Source organism: Rattus rattus, chromosome 16 (assembly GCF_011064425.1).
Source record: "Rattus rattus isolate New Zealand chromosome 16, Rrattus_CSIRO_v1, whole genome shotgun sequence".
Taxonomy (NCBI): domain Eukaryota; kingdom Metazoa; phylum Chordata; class Mammalia; order Rodentia; family Muridae; genus Rattus; species Rattus rattus.
The window spans coordinates 10,958,267-10,974,188 of record NC_046169.1 but is presented as its reverse complement, the minus strand read 5'-3'; the positions used below and the strand labels follow the sequence as shown (position 1 = coordinate 10,974,188).

Below are 15,922 nucleotides of genomic sequence, written 5' to 3'. Positions count from 1 at the left end.
GGTGCACCATTATCCAAAGCCAATTTCGCCTTTATTCCCAGCATGCGCTCACTCGTCATCCAGCCAGTGAGACACTTAACACAGAGGTGGATGTGTTCTCCACAGGTTTTGGCAGCTGGAGGCAGACCCCCAGCTCTGCCTGTAAGAGGCTCATCATTCAGGGCCCTCGGGGACATTTAACCAGCTCCCCACAGGGACATCCCTGACAGGTAGGAGTGGGGCCCTAGGGCTGTCCAGCACCTGCAGAGAAGACATTTTCCCATTTTCCCCTTAGTGAACAGAAAAGAATAAACAGGAAGGAAGACCCACAACTTTTGCCAAAGCAGCTTTTACACGCAACGTTTTGGAGGGGGTGTCTCAAAAGCAGGTTTGAACCTGAATCCTGTTCAGATCAGACATGTCTAGTTCAATATTGCTGGGACATAAAATAAATAACACAGAGCCTCAGACTTCAGGGGCTCCTGGAGCAGTAGAGGTGGCCAACCAACAGGTAGCTATGCCCAGTGAGCATCTGAGGACATAATCATACGTGTCAAATCCAGAGAGCTCAAAGGGTCAGCCATTGCCTTGTTGGTCACCAGTGGGAAGCATTGGGGGGTGGGGGAGAGGGGACGGCGCGGTGTGGTACTTCCCCCTGGGCAGATTTCTCCAGCAACAGTGTCAAAGGACGATGTGAGGAGTTAGGAGTAGAGGATGATCGTGATGCTGGGGACCAAGTTGCCATGGTGAGACCGTCAAGTGTAACAAAGAAAACTATGCAGCGTCCCTTGAGGGAGGGCCGAGCCAGGCCGGGGAAGCAGGGTCACATGTTAAGTCAGTGTCTCTAAGCAGGTGAGATTAGGAGAGGCATGGAGATTGTTCTCAAGGGTGAGGGCAGGGGTGGGAGAGGATACAGACATCCTATCTTAGCTTCTCTTCCTGCTGCTGTGACACAGTATCCGGACAAAAAAACAAGTTAAGGGTAAAACGGTTCGCTATGGCTTCCACTCTGAGGTACAGTTCATCCTGGTAGGGAAGTTAAGGAGGTGGGAGCCAAAGGCAGCTTCACGTCTCACTGACCCCCGGGAAGCAGGAAGCACTGAACAAATACTCAGCTGCCTTTCTCCATTCATAGAGTTAGGGTTTCTTTGCTGTGAACAGGCACCATGACCAAGGCAACTCTTAAAAAGGGAGACATTTGGGCTGGAGAGATGGCTCAGTGGTTAAGAGCACCCGACTGCTCTTCCAGAGGTCCTGAGTTCAATTCCCAGCAACCACATGGTGGCTCACAACCATCTGTAAAAGAGATCCAATGCCCTCTTCTGGTGTGTCTGAAGACAGCTACAGTGTACTTATATATAATAAATGAATAAATCTAAAAAAAAAAGAAAGGGAGACATTTAATTGGTATTGGCTTACGGTTCAGAGGTGTAATCCGTTATCAGGGTGGCAGGAAGCATGGCGGTATGCAGGCAGACAAGGCACTGGAGAGGAGCTGAATGTTCTAAACCTGATTCCCAAGCAGCAGGAAGAGACAGCGACACAGCAGGTCTTGCTTCAGCTTCAGAGACCTCAAAGCCTGCCCCCAATGACACACTTCTGCCACAAGGCCCCACCTCCTAATTGTGCCACTCTCTGTGGGCCTACGTGGGTCATTTTTATTCAAACCACTATATGTAATCTAGGACCCCAGCCAGGGAATGGTGCCGCCCACAGTTAAGATGGGACCTCTGCCCACATCAGATTACCTGGCCATGATTACTCCTTACGGCAGCCAGAGGCATGTCTCCTAGGTGGTTCTAGACTCCCACCACACTGAAAGTTAACCATAACAGACCCCCAAGCTCGACTCTATAGAGAAGGCAGAGAGGGTGGATTCCCAAACCTGTCGTGTAACTCATGGAAGTCCCAGAAAAGCATCTGCTGGACTGAGATAGCCATGACAGCTCTTCCTCTCCCCCTACTGCCAGTGCTGGGGAGATGCTGTGCCGAGCAACTATTGAGCCTCATGCTGTGTGCTTCCTTCCACAGCACAAGCTGAAGCCCCATTCTATGAGGAGTGGTGGTTCCTGCTAGTGATAGCGCTCTCCAGCCTCCTCCTCGTCCTCCTGGTGGTCTTCGTGCTGGTCCTGCATGGGCAAAGCAAGAAGTACAAGAACTGTGGTGCAGGTGTGACATTTGTCGTTCTCTTCCTGGGGTAGCCTGGTATTTGGTACATGAAGGCTGACATTTGGTTACTCTGCTGGGTCTGCCAGGATCTCCTTTAACAGTAAGGGGCTGGAGTGTGGCTCAGCAGTAGAGCCCCTGCCTAGGATCCCCCAGTGAGGGGCTGGGGGCGTGGCTCAGTGGTAGAGCCCCTGCCTAGAATCCCCCAGTGAGGGGCTGGGAGTGGTGGCCCCTGCCTAGTCCCCCAGTGAGGGGCTGGGAGTGTGGCTCAGTGGTAGAGCCCCTGCCTAGAATCCCCCAGTGAGGGTCTGGGGCGTGGCTCAGTGGTAGAGCCCCTGCCTAGAATCCCCCAGTGAGGGGCTGGGGTGTGGCTCAGTGGTAGAGTTTTCACCTAATATACTGGAGTCCTTAAGCTGCATCCTCAGTACTAGCATGGCAAAAGAGGGCCTGAAGCTACCCCCTCATATAGCCGCCTGTCTCAGCCATGGCATTGGGGTTGCTGGGCTCCCTCGTCTCCCTTCGCATGCCCCATTGTTCCTATGCGCTCATTTTCAAAAAGGACTGGAAAGGATGTGCCTCACCCCAGCCCCTCTGACCATAGGGATGAGCTGGGACCCACCTTGGGTATTTGGGGTAGCTCGGTTAGTGTGATGGAAATGTCCCGGTGGTGTGACCTTTCTTGTGTACTTGAGCCTGGACCGCACTTTCCACTCCCTCTACATACCCTCCACCAGCTCTGACTCCTTCTAAGGGTCAGTCCCCTCGCTGTGCTGTCCGCAGAGCTCCGTGCTCTGCATGAGCCAGCGCTCCAACAGCACATGTGTGCGGCTGGGCTGCTCACTGTCACCATCATTAGAGAAATAAGCATATGGGGGTGGGGTGGGGTGGGGATGGGGGTGGAGGGTGGGGTGGGGCGTGAAGCCAGCCACAGGGACGCTCATGTGGTATGGCTTCTTAGATGTGGAGGACAGGGGAAGGCTAAGTGAAGGCATGGTTCTTGAAGGCAAATGGGAGAAGAGCAGAGAGGGATGGTGTAAGCTTCAGCCTCACGGATGCCGCGGTGGCTCCGCGCCTGTGCAGAGGTGGTGGCTTCAGGAGATGAGAACACATTGATCCACACGCTTCAGGTTGATGACCTTTGCTGTCCTCTGTGTTTAAAAAGCCTCATAGCCACCAGCAAGAGCATTCCTCGGTATAATGTGGCTCCCGCTCTCCCAGTCCTCACCTGCAGCCATTAGCAAAGCTATGGCTGGGGAGTACCACAGGGACTGGGGAGGTGGCTCAGCTGGTAAAGATCTGACTGTGTAAACATGGCAACCAGTGTTGGATCCCTAGCAGTCATACAGAAAAAGCTGGGCTTGGTGCTAAAGGCTCGTAATCCCAGAGCTGAGGAAGTATTGACAGGTGGATCTCTGGGGCTCAGGGAAGCAGGGGCCGCTCCCCACAGCAGTACAGAAGATCCTGGGGCCGAGGGGTTAATAAGATGGAGTGCCAAAATTGCCAAGACATTAGTAATCCATCCCTGAATAGAAAGGGGTTCATTCTTTTTCTTTTCGGTGTAAATTCACTTCTAACAAGTGTTCGTAAATCAGATTTTATTCCCCTGGGATTTACAGTGTATGAATGACATGCCATTTTAGTGAGTTAATGCAGTTACAGAACAGCATAAACACTCTCTCTCTCTCTCTCTCTCTCTCTCTCTCTCTCTCTCTCTCTCTCTCTCCTCTTCCATCTGGAAAACTGACTAGAAAAGACACATCAGACCTTCAGCTTCCAATACCCAGCCTCTCCCTAGGGTATTAATTTAACACCATAATTGAAGCCTAAGGATAGGGCTTGTGTCCCAGAGGGTGACTTGGGGGGACTTCAGCCTTTTCATGTCCTTAGCTCTCATGTCATACCTGAGCAGAGGTAAACTTAGCATCCACTCACTACACTGGGTCTATGGTCTTTTCTGTCTCAGCCTCCAGCTACACGGAAGGCACAGGGACTCCTCTCAGAGTGAACCATGTCTTGGGCAGGGGTGTGTGTGAGACACCACCCTAGGGGCAGCGGGATAGGTGAGAACATATCACATGAAAACCTCACCCTCCAAGAATCTCTCAGTCAACACTGGAAAGATAGAAGACAGAGACTGAGCACTCAGTCCATGTGCTGGTGCAAACTTCCCGGATGGGGGCAGTGGGACGGCTCAGTGAGGAAGGGGGCTTGCAGTACAAACATAAAGATCTGAGTTCAAATCCCCAACACCCACCTAAAATCCAGGGCATGTCAGTGCCCGTGTCTATAACCCCAGTGCTCTGTGGTTATACTCCAGAAAACTCTCCACGGACGTGACCATGGGTTATCTCTTGGGTGATTCTGAATTCTAATACATTGTCAATCAAGAATGACCATCATAAGGGGGTGGAGAGGTGGCCTAGAAGATAAAGGCACCCACTGCCAAGCTCAAAGACCCAAGTTCAATTCCCAGGACCTGCATGGTGGAAGGAGACTCAACTTCTGAAAGTTGTCCTCTGACGTCCACACAGGGGCTGTGGCATGCACACCCACACACAGAAACACACCAGATAGATAGATAGATAGATAGATAGATAGATAGATAGATAGATAGATAGATAGATAGATAGATAGATAAATTTGTTTTAAAGTTTAACCCTCACAGACATACTTTCGTAGATTTATTTTAAAGTTTATAGTTCAGGCTAGGCAGTGATGACACACACCACAGAGGCAGGTGGATCTCTGAGTTGGAGGCCAGCCTGGTCTACAGGGTGAATTCCAAGACAGCGAGGGCTACACAGAGAAACCCTGTCTCAAAAACACAAAAACGAGACAAAACAAAAACAGCCCATAATTTACCACACACACAGCCATCACTACTACCCATTTGGGACATCTTTAACCACCTTCTAAAGGAAGCCCTGTCTTTGCCTATCTTACCCGTACAAGCATGTTTTATAAACTTCCTGTTTCATTGCATTATGAGGTTTTTAAATTTTTGCTACTTATGAAACATTTGACTTCCCCAACTTCTAATAAAGTATGCATTCTGAGCACATTTTCATAAAATATTGGCAAGGACACTGGCATTTTGGCACCCGGCAAGATAAACACTGAAATGCTAACATTTCGCTCCAGCAACTGCCCCTCCCACTGAGGCTGTGCTGTGTGCTTCTGGGGCTCACATGTGACAAGGACACAGGAGCTCGTGGTGTTGACTGACCCACCCCTGTGTCACTGCGGCTGACTCACGATTAAAACTATGCTGGCTTTCCTTCTCTACTGGCTCTAGGTAAGGGCATCTCCAACATGGAGGAGACAGTGACCCTGGATAATGGAGGGTTTGCCGCCTTGGAACTCAACAGTCGTCACCTCAATGTCAAGAGCACCTTCTCAAAGAAGAACGGAACCAGGTAGGAGGCTGTGCTGAGCCACCAAAGACCGGATGGCTGGCACGTGTCCCCCGTCTACAGGTACCACTAAACAAATCCCATGGCGTAACGGTTCGAAGCACAGCTCACCGATGAGCCTGCTCCTAAACCACAAGGCAGTGTTGGATCTAGGGGTTGAGACTGCAGCAGGGTTAGAGAAGTCTCCAGAACATCTGTAGGGATGTAGAAAAGGCCTCATGCGGGAGACACCTGGCAACCTCTAGGCTTTGTCACTACTTGGGTCAAGGACTTTCCAGACGACAGGAGGCTTGACCTGTGTCCTAGATGGCAGGACTTTTATAATTGTCACTGCTCCCTGCTTTCCAATTGTCCCTCAGTGACACAGACAGCCCTTCCAGATATGGTTGGAAGTGAAGACAGGTGTGACCCTCCCCTCCCCCAAAGCTCTTAGCTCTCCACCCCCTGCCTGCTCCATCAGGAAGGAAGTGTCCCTGGCTTTTGACCTGAAGCCTTCTGCGACTCTGCTACAATGATACAAAGCCAGGCTGGGGAGATGCTCAGGGAGTGAGATGCTTACCGTGGAACACTGAGAACCTGAATTCCCTCTCTGGGACCCAGGAGGAGAGACCACATGCCTGTTCGTATTGCTAATTCCAGTGGCAGCTGAAAGGGTTCCCAGAGCCTGCTGGCCAGCTAGCCTGGCCGACTCGGAGTGTTCCCAGACCCTGTTTCAAACAGACAGACAAACAAACACCTGAGGCAGGGACTAGAGAGATGGTTCAGTATGTAAAGAACTTTCTACATAAGCATAGGGACCTGAGTTCAAATCCCCAGAGACCATATAAAGCAACATGAGTCTGTAACTCCAGCACCGCGGTGAAGAGATAAGAGACAGAGACAGGAGGATCACTGAAAGCTCACGGGCCAGCAGCCAACAGTGTCTGTCAAACAAGGTGGAAAGCAAGAGCCAACACCAGGAGTTGCCCTCTGACCTCCACATATGTACCCTGCCATGTGCACAAGTGCACACATGCACACACACACACACACACATGCATACCGTCACACATACAAGCACCTTTACACAGACGTGAGAGTGCCTTCCCTGAGTAACAGACCGTGACTTTCCAGGGTTAAGGTGCTACTTCTCATGTGTCCCCCATCCACAGTTTCCATACAGATCTGCTTTCACTGCAGAGAGTGGGGCTCTCACACTGACAGAGACACAGGCAGGCCGAAGACCTCAGTGACAAGCTCATCAAGCCTTAGGATGCTTTGTCCTCTGCCACTCAGAGACTCGAATTGTTTGAAGGGCACTGAAGCCCAGAGCTCATCTTTGGAGGAAGCAGGTCCCAACTACTCTTCACCCTGGTCCCCAGTCAGAGCACATCGGGCTGCCACCCTCACTAGCTTCCTTGGGGCAGGAAGTGGGAGTCAGTGGCACTCAGTCCTGTCTTTTCATTTCTTCTGTCTACTGAGAGACAAGTTTCTCCGGTTGAGTCAGAGAACTGTGAAAAAGTGCTCATATGATGTGAAAACCAAGAGGGGCTCCTCATAGGGAACTTTAACATATCCCTGCGGGGCTCCATCCCTGCTGCAAACCCCTTCCCACTTCCGAGAAGCTCCTTGTCTTGAGGCATCCCAAGGTTAGACAGTCCTCCAGTTTGTTAAGTTCCTGTGTGCCCTAGGTAACCAGGAAACTACTTTTCAGTAAAGTTGGAAGGTCTTGACCCACAAAGGAATATCCCCAAGGAGTGCGCTACAGGCGCTGGATGGGAAAGCAGGCCTGTAATTCAGCTACTCAGAAGGCTGGAGTTGGGGTTGGGAGCAGTGCAACGGTAAGGTATGCCTGGGCTATGGAGTGAGTTCAAATCCAGCCTGGGCAATGGAGTAAGACCCTGTCTCAAAATAAAGAGAGGACTGAAGATGTAGCCAGTGAAGGGTTATGTTGTGGCTCAGTGGTAGAGCCCCTGCCTAGAATCCCCCAGTGAGGGGCTGGAGTGTGGCTCAGTGGTAGAGCCCCTGCCTAGAATCTCCAGTGAGGGGCTGGGGCGTGGCTCAGTGGTAGAGCCCCTGCCTAGAATCCCCAGTGAGGGGGCTGGGAGTGGCTGAAGTGGTAGAGCCCCTGCCTGGAGGGGCTGGGTGTGGCTCAGTGGTGAGCCCTGCCTAGAATCCCCCAGTGAGGGGCTGGGGTGGCTCAGTGGTAGAGCCCCTGCCTAGAATCCCCAGTGAGGGCTGGGAAGGGTGGAGCCCTGCCTGAATCCCCCAGTGAGGGGCTGGAGTGTGATTCAGTGGTAGAGCCCCTGCCTAGAATCCCCCAGTGAGGGGCTGGGGGCGTGGCTCAGTGGTAGAGCCCCTGCCTAGAATCTCCCAGTGAGGGGCTGGGGTGTGGCTCAGTGGTAGAGCCCCTGCCTAGAATCCCCCAGTGAGGGGCTGGGGGGTGGCTCAGTGGTAGAGCCCCTGCCTCGAATCCCCCAGTGAGGGGCTGGGGGCATGGCTCAGTGGTAGAGCCCCTGCCTAGAATCCCCCAGTGAGGGGCTGGGGTGTGGCTCAGTGGTAGAGTCCCTGCCTAGAATCCCCAGTGGTTGAGCTCCTGCCAAGAATCCTTCAGTGAGGGTCTGGGAGTGTGGCTCGGTGGTAGAGCCCCTGCCTAGAACCCCCCAGCGAGGGCTTGATGAAGTAAATCATTGGTAGAGCATTTGGCTAGGATCTGCCAGTGTGAGATTGGGTACATGACTCAATATGGCATAATATGGTAAGCCTATTAGGTACAAGGCCCTGGATTCAATTTCCAGTACAGAACAAAAAAGCCTTTTCTAATTTCTTCCAGTTAAGCTCCCTGGACAAAGGCAGCTGGAGCCTTCCATCCACCTCATGTTCAAGCATTCTCAAGGGCTCTATGTAGGAACAGACTCACATGGCCGCTGCGTTCACGAGTCCCTCAGCCCAGCTCAGGAACACTAAATAGCTTTGTGTGAGGGTTTGGAAGGATGGATGGTGTAGACAGTGAGTCCCCGGGCATCTGACCCTCAAGCACTGAGGCAGCTTCCGCAGAGGGAAGGTCAGGTCTTCAGTCTGCATCCATGTATTCAGAGCCAAGTGACACTTGTCACTCGGCCATCTGAGGGAGCACAGGCTGTGACACTGGATAGTCCGGATTAGCCAGAGGGTCTCAGCTTAGCTGCCCCACAGTTCACACAGCTCTGGGGAGGGAAGGCCTCACTTTCATCCAGGACAATTGGCCTCTCTGAGAGTCCTGAACTCTCTGACAAGGTCAGGTACTATCATGAGCCCACCGAGAGCCATGAACAATGTCAAATTGAGTCAGAAAGGAAGACTGGCCCTTTGTTCTCACACAGCAGCCCCAGGTTCACAGGTGTGAGGGAACAAAGAGTCCCGGGCTGTTTACCGTCAGCCTGCATGTTTGCAGGGCGCCAAGAACAAGGCCTGTAGGCTACATGGGGTCACCCAGATTGGTCTCTCTAGCTGAAGTCTCACATACCTGTAAAATGAGGCTCAGAGCCAGCCACTATGGCAGAGGCCTGTCCTCTAAATAATCATGGCCTAAGGTAAGAGAATTGTATGGTGAGGCCAGCCTAGGCTACGTGGCAAGACTCTGTCTCAGAGAAGAATGAAGGAGACTACGATGATAGCTCAGTGGGTAAATTGCCTGCTGTGCATGCACACTCCTGAGTCCTCAACACTCCCATAGGCACCTGGGCACGAGGCACACATCTGTACAGATGGGGACTGCTCGCCAGCTGGGCTAGCCTAACTGGTAACATACTCTATCTCAAAAATAATGGGGAAAGTAATTAAAGTCAACACGACATCAACTTCTGGCCTCTACATGGATACACACACATGTATATATGTACCATGTATGTAAACACATGTATAAAAATACACAGAAATAAAAAAATGCTAAGAGAGGCTCAAAGCTGTCTGGCCAAGTGGTGCCTGCTTTTGTGTGGGAAGGAACTGTTGTAGTGCCTTAGATTTGAAAAAACAAAACAACAAAACAAAAACCCAAAGATTAATCAAAATGCTTAGATGACAAATGACAAATGAATCGTTCCCCAGATAAATCGTTTTTGAGGTGGAGAAAACGGAGGCCCAGAGCCCTGTAAGATGACTCAGCAGGCACTTGGTGCCAAGCCTGAGGACCTGAGTTCAATTCCTGGGACACACAGGTGGGCGAGAGACCCAGGTGCTCCAAATTGTCCTTCAACCTCCACACACATGCACGGCACATGTACATGTGAGCACACAGACATACACATTAAAAAAATAAATATTTTTAAAAGGAGTCTCTTGAGCCTTTCTTGGGCCTTCTGTGGGGAAACTAAGGCAGAGTCAACCCTAAGGGAGTTAGAAGGCCAGGACGACAGAGTCACTGGGAAATGGCTTTGTCATGCTCAGGTCACCGAGAACAACTTTCCTGATGGTGAAAAGCTGACCCTCCTGCAGTCCACACGCAGCTTTGCAAGTGGTCTTCAGCCTGAGGGCTGCACCTAAGAGTGCCCCCGGTCATCTAGCTGACCACAGTCACAGAGACCCCTGAAGAGCCCCAGGACGAAAGACCCATTTAACAATGCATCAGCAGAAGCACAGATTCTCCCTCAGGTTATAATGTCTCCATCTATAAAAATAAACCAGGGGAGCTCGAGACATGGCTCAGCACTTAAAGTACCTGCCATGAAAGTGCGGGACCCTGAATTTAGATCTGCAGAACCCGTGTGCATGTCAGGCAGAATGATGGCCTACCTGGAATTCCAGGTCTCTGGAGGCAAAGGCAAGGGATCACTGGAGCCAGCTACCTAGCCAGACTAGCCTTATCAGTGAGCTCTGGGTTCGATTGAGAGACCCTGCCTCGTATATGTAGACAGTGAGAGCAATTGAGGAAGCCTCCTGATTCTATATACAGGAACACACACAAGCACATGCAAGCACACATGCAAACAGGCAGACCCAAGTGCACATAATAAACATGAGAGTAATGTTTAAAAACTAATAAAAAGAAATAAGACAGGAAGTTGTAGAGTGCAGAGTGTGTTTGTTTTCCATTGCCATGTGACAAATGACCACACTACAAGACACATCTCATAGGGTAGAAACTGCCCCAGCCCGGCTGGTCACCTACTGGGTCTACCCATGGCTATATGCCTTATGCCACTGGGTAAGACTTCAACAGGCCAGATTTCTCTTCCAAGCTCACTCCAGCTCTTAGCTGGGTGTGTCCATGTGTCTCCTGTGACTTAGGGCTAGCCATTTCCTGCCATAGACTGGGGGCTACCCTTGGTGCCCTGCTCCCAGAGGCCACCCACATGTGTTTCTCCCCAAAGAGGTAGCAGGAGTTCATTTTGGATCTGTCTCATTTGTCACCAGATGTCTGCATGCAGCTGAGGACAGTTATAGATGAAAACCAACAAAAAAAAATCATAAACTCACTTAAAACATTATGAGGATGTTTCTAAAGTAGCTCTGGATTCAGTGAGAGACACTGCCCTCATAAACAAAGCCACTGAGGGAGAGACTTAGCATCAACCTCTGCCCTCCAAATGCATGCATGTGCATCTACACACATGCAGAAATGCACACATACATGATACACACAAAAGGGTTGGCCAGGCTTCCCATTCTATCTCCAGCTGGCCAAGATGACCTTCTGCATACACTGTCACATGACTGTGACAAGTAGAAATGACAGCTCCACCCTTTCTGCATAACGTAATATGATCACAGTCGCCCCTATAGTCCACTCGTTACAAACCAGACATGGGCAGCCCTGCCTACAGTTATGGCCTGGATATGACAGGGAGCAGTGATTGGGTCAAGGATTCTATCAACCACTGAGGGCTAATGCCTCAAAGTCTCCTTGCCCTTGGTCCCCACCTTTGTGTCCTGGGCCCTAGCAGAGTGAGAGCCCAGGCTAGGGCATACTTCCCTGATGCTCACTCATCAGCGGGAGACCATCCAGAAATCTCCTGATATGTAAGATCCCTTCCCCGTAGATTTGCCCTCATCCCCAGCCAGTGCACACCATCCTTCCTCTGTCTCCCAGAGTTCCATGCACTCTGCCCCTCCCACTGGCCCTTCTTCTTGAGAATCCCACTTGATCGGGATAGCTTGTCCCTAGGGCCCCAACCTTGCACCGTGCATGAAGCCTACAGACTGTAGAATCACAGATAGCCATTGCTTGGAGGTCTAGTTGGGTCATAATGTGCAGTCATTGGGATGCTGTCCTCCTATTCCAATGGGAGCAAGGCCAGACAGCAGCCTAGGAGTCCCACCCCAGGGGAGTGTCCTTTGTCCAAAATAACTTGTGACATCTTCCTGTTTTTTAGATCCCCACCCCGACCAAGCCCTGGAGGTCTGCACTACTCCGACGAAGACATCTGCAACAAATACAATGGTGCGGTGCTGACAGAGAGCGTGAACCTCAAGGAGAAATCGGTGGATGGATCAGAATCAGAGGTCAGTGCCACGCTTGATTCCAAGAGGTTACCACCAGACCTGCTCTGTGAGCCTTCTGATTCCTCGACATGTCTCATCTCACAGTCACGTGTGGGACGGGCAGAGCTGACGGTGGAGGGTCCACTGTAGATGAAGGAGGCACACAAATCTGAGTGATTGCATAGCTTCTCCTGGGAGATAGAAAATGGCATCTACACACACAGATAGGGAGGTACCCACAGACCCAAGAAAGGTTCCATCCAAGTCAGGTGATGGCCTGTTATTCCTTCTCCTTGCTGTGATTAAAAGACCCGAGAGAGACTTAAGTCGATCAGGGTCACAGTTCGGAGAAACAGTCCATCATGGTGGGAAGGCACAGAGAAGGAGCAGGAGACAACTGGCCACGCTGTATCCACATTCGGGAGGCAGAGGGCTTATTCTCTCCTTTTTATTCAGCCCAGGACCTCAGCCTAGGGAATGGCACCACCCACATTTAGGATGAGTCTTCCCAGCCTAAACTAGAAGCTTCCTCACAGACAGGTTTGCCTCCTGTGTGATTCTAGGCCCTGTCAAGTTGGCACTCAATCTAAAGCACGGTATGAACCAGTGAGTTGATTGGGGCTCCTTACATGAGTGCAGATGACTTTCAAACAGCCTCACCCCCAAGGAACCCCACTCCCAGTCAACCGCCTATCTCTTAAAGAGTCTCAGGACACAGAGGGCCCTCATGAGGATCCCTAGAAGACCTCATGATTGTTGTGAGCTCTCCAGCTTCCTCCGTGAGAGAATGCTAGTGGACTCGGTCTCAAGATGCCCCACACATCATCAAAACTACTTCACTTTAACATGGCAATGGTCATATCCAACCTGAAGGTTGCAGCCTCACTATACAAGCTCATAGTCATGGCCTCTTTGGGGCCAGTCAGTCCCTCCCACACTTACAGACAGAGCAAATGCTACCAGCCTGTTCACTGGATACTTAAATCTCAGGGCTGGGGTAAGAGATGGGTAAGATCAGTGTTCCCTGAGCAAGGGCACCCTGCAGGACAGAGCATGGGAGCCAGCACCCATCCCCAGGCCCTGTGATTGTTAGGCGGTCTTTCTCACACACGCCATGTCTTGATAAGTATTCTATTGCTGTGAGGAGATGCCAGGACCACAGCACCTCTTATAAAAGAAAGTATGTAACTGGGGCTTGCTTCCAGGTCCAGAGGTTTAGTCCATCATCAGAACAGCGGGAAGTATGGCAGCGTGTAAGCAGGTGGGGGAGAGGTAGCTGAGATTTCTACACCCAGACGGTCAGGCAGAAGGAAGAAAGAGAGCCACTGGGCCTGGCTTAGGCAGTTAAAAACCTCAAAGCCTAGCAACACACTTCCTCACTCAAGGCCACACCCACTTCTACAAAGCCACACCTCCTAATCCCTCCCAAGTAATGCCACTCCATTTGACTAAGCATTCAAAAGCCATACTTACTCAGACAGCCACACTCTACTTCTCCCAGTCCTGGAGGTGTCACAGATACTGGAACACCTCCCACAGAAAGCCATGGTCCACCAAGGGTCACCAGCTGCCCAGTGTGGGCACTGGAAGTGCCACTCTCTTTAGAGATGAGTCTGTTATTTTCTGGCGTGTTCTAGATCTTGGTTAGGATGGCCGAGGGCCTGAGCTTACCGACAGAAAATAGAACTATACGAATACATTCCTGAGACCGGAGAGATGGCCCAGTGGATAAAGTGAGGACCTAAGTTCAATCTCCAGCACTTGTGCAAAACACAAGGTGTGGCAGTCTGTGCTGTAAACCCAGCACTGGGGAGGCAGGCAGCAGATCTCTGGGGCTCACTGGCTAGGCAGTCTAGCTGAATTGGTGAGCTGCAGGCCAGTAAGGGGCCCTTCCTGAAAGAAGCATGTCGCCTAACATTATATATACATGCACATGCATGTGTAACTGGTCACTTATGTTCCAGCACACATACACATACACTAAAAAACATGAAATTAAAAAGTAGACCCCACCCCCATGTCCACCCCAGTATAGCACTTCCTAGTCCTCCCTGTCAGTCACCACATCTTGTGGGAGGAGCTTCCTGCTCTAGCTTCCTAGTGTGTAAGAAGGGATTCACACACAGCCTTTTGGACCAGTTAATAGAATAAGGGAAGCTCAGGCTAGACATGTGTCATTCACCTCCCTTCACTGGGCAGTCCAACCAGTGACATGGGGTCCCACAGGGTCATCAGCCTTCACTGTGCTCCTGAGCCCTAGGGCCTGCCCATCTCAGGCTTGTCCCCATTGGATAGACACTCTCTCCAGCAGTGCATTGTCTCACACATGCAGGAAGGGGCTTCAACTGGGAGAGCCAGCGGCTGTGGGGGACTCCAGGAGGTATTAGCAGTCCCTGTCTCTGCCTCACACTGACCAGCATGAAGCAGCCAATCAATGGTTGTCCACTGGGTGTCCCCAAGGGTCCTATTTGTAAGCCTCCAGAGGAATGAGAACCACGGGCTATTTGCTGTACACATATGCCTGATTACCTCTCAGCACGCACCTCTAAATCAATATTTAATCTAAAATGCACTCTCACCTTCATTCTTGACCTGATTTCAGGCCTTATTGAACCCCAGGGCTCAGTGAAGGAGCTCCTTTTCAATCGTGGCTTATATACAATCTCCAGTGAGTGGGCACTGGGTGGGCGCTGGCGAGGTCCAACTGAGTCTCACTTGACGTGTTCCGCTTACAGTAACATAGCCTCGAGGGAACCTGGAGCGACGGCTAGTGGCACCCATGTCTGGAGAGGCACAAGGTGTGCTTGTCTCTGACACAGGGCTGTCATGGAAAGCCTGCAGGACAGGCCTGCCTCTTCTGGGCTGAGGTTAGGATTGTCACCTTGTGGTAGTTGCTCTTCGAGGAGCGGCAGGTGAGGAGGCAGCAGGCTGCCTATCTCCACAGACAGAGCCAGTCTTGTGAACAAAGCGTGGCGTCTGTCCTTAGCCGCTGGCCCGCTGTTCCTGCAGTGTTTATTCTTGGTGACAGCTGTATGTGTGGAGAGCTCCCTGGGCATTGGCACATGGCACTTTATGGTTCTGAATTCTGACTGGGGGCCAGGCCTCGTGTCAGTCATTCTCCACACACTTGGTGTTCACCCAGCCCTGTGCAGGGGTCGCTTCTGAGGTTCTACAACAGGCAGAAGTAGTACTGGGTACCACACCCTCCTCAGGGTCTCCAGAGCCCATCTTTTTTTTTTTCTTTTTTCTTTTTTCTCTTTTCTTTTTTTCAGAGCTGGGGACTGAACCCAGGGCCTTGAGCTTGCTAGGCAAGCGCTCTACCACTGAGCTAAATCCCCAACCCCTCCAGAGCCCATCTTAACCCCGTATCTTCCATCCCCAGCTCCTCTAGCCCAGTGCTAGCTAGCGGCTGGCCTGTCCTACATCCACCTAACTTGAACTCAAGAGTTCTCAGATTTATGTCTGCTCCTAAGACGATTGATTCTCCAAATGGGCTAATGAAGGCTGGGATACAGCTCCATCGGTAGAGCGTTTGCCTAGCAGGCATGACGTCCTGGGTTCCATCCCTAGGGCTGGAGAAACAAGGCGGGGTGATGCACGCCTCTAACCCTAATACCTGGGAGTTGGAGGCAGGAGGATCAAAAGTTGAAGGTCATAGCTGCATGGCTACATAGCAAACATGTGGCCAGTCTGGATTTATGAGAGCTCATCTCAAAAGTAATGAATGAGTAGGTTCATTCATTGAAATTTTAAAAGCAGGTTAAGAGGACATGCCTGGGTCTACTTTTCTGAAATGAATGAAATGGTTTGGAATTCAAATTCAACTGATACTTTAAAAGATAAGATTTGCCTAAGCACTGAACTCGAAAATACACATATATACATATGTATGTGTGTATATATATGTATACATATGTGCACATATG

The 15,922-nt window shown here is 51.0% G+C and overlaps 1 protein-coding gene across 1 annotated transcript in view; it reads left to right on the top strand.

Moving 5' to 3' along the window:
• Window positions 1-15,922, top strand: part of Sdk1 (sidekick cell adhesion molecule 1) — a 429,935-nt gene that overhangs the window by 403,535 nt on the left and 10,478 nt on the right. Inside the window, 3 exon segments of the mRNA XM_032887198.1 lie at window positions 2,011-2,148; window positions 5,441-5,561; window positions 11,888-12,017. Of these exon segments, the coding sequence (XP_032743089.1) occupies window positions 2,011-2,148; window positions 5,441-5,561; window positions 11,888-12,017 (389 nt within the window).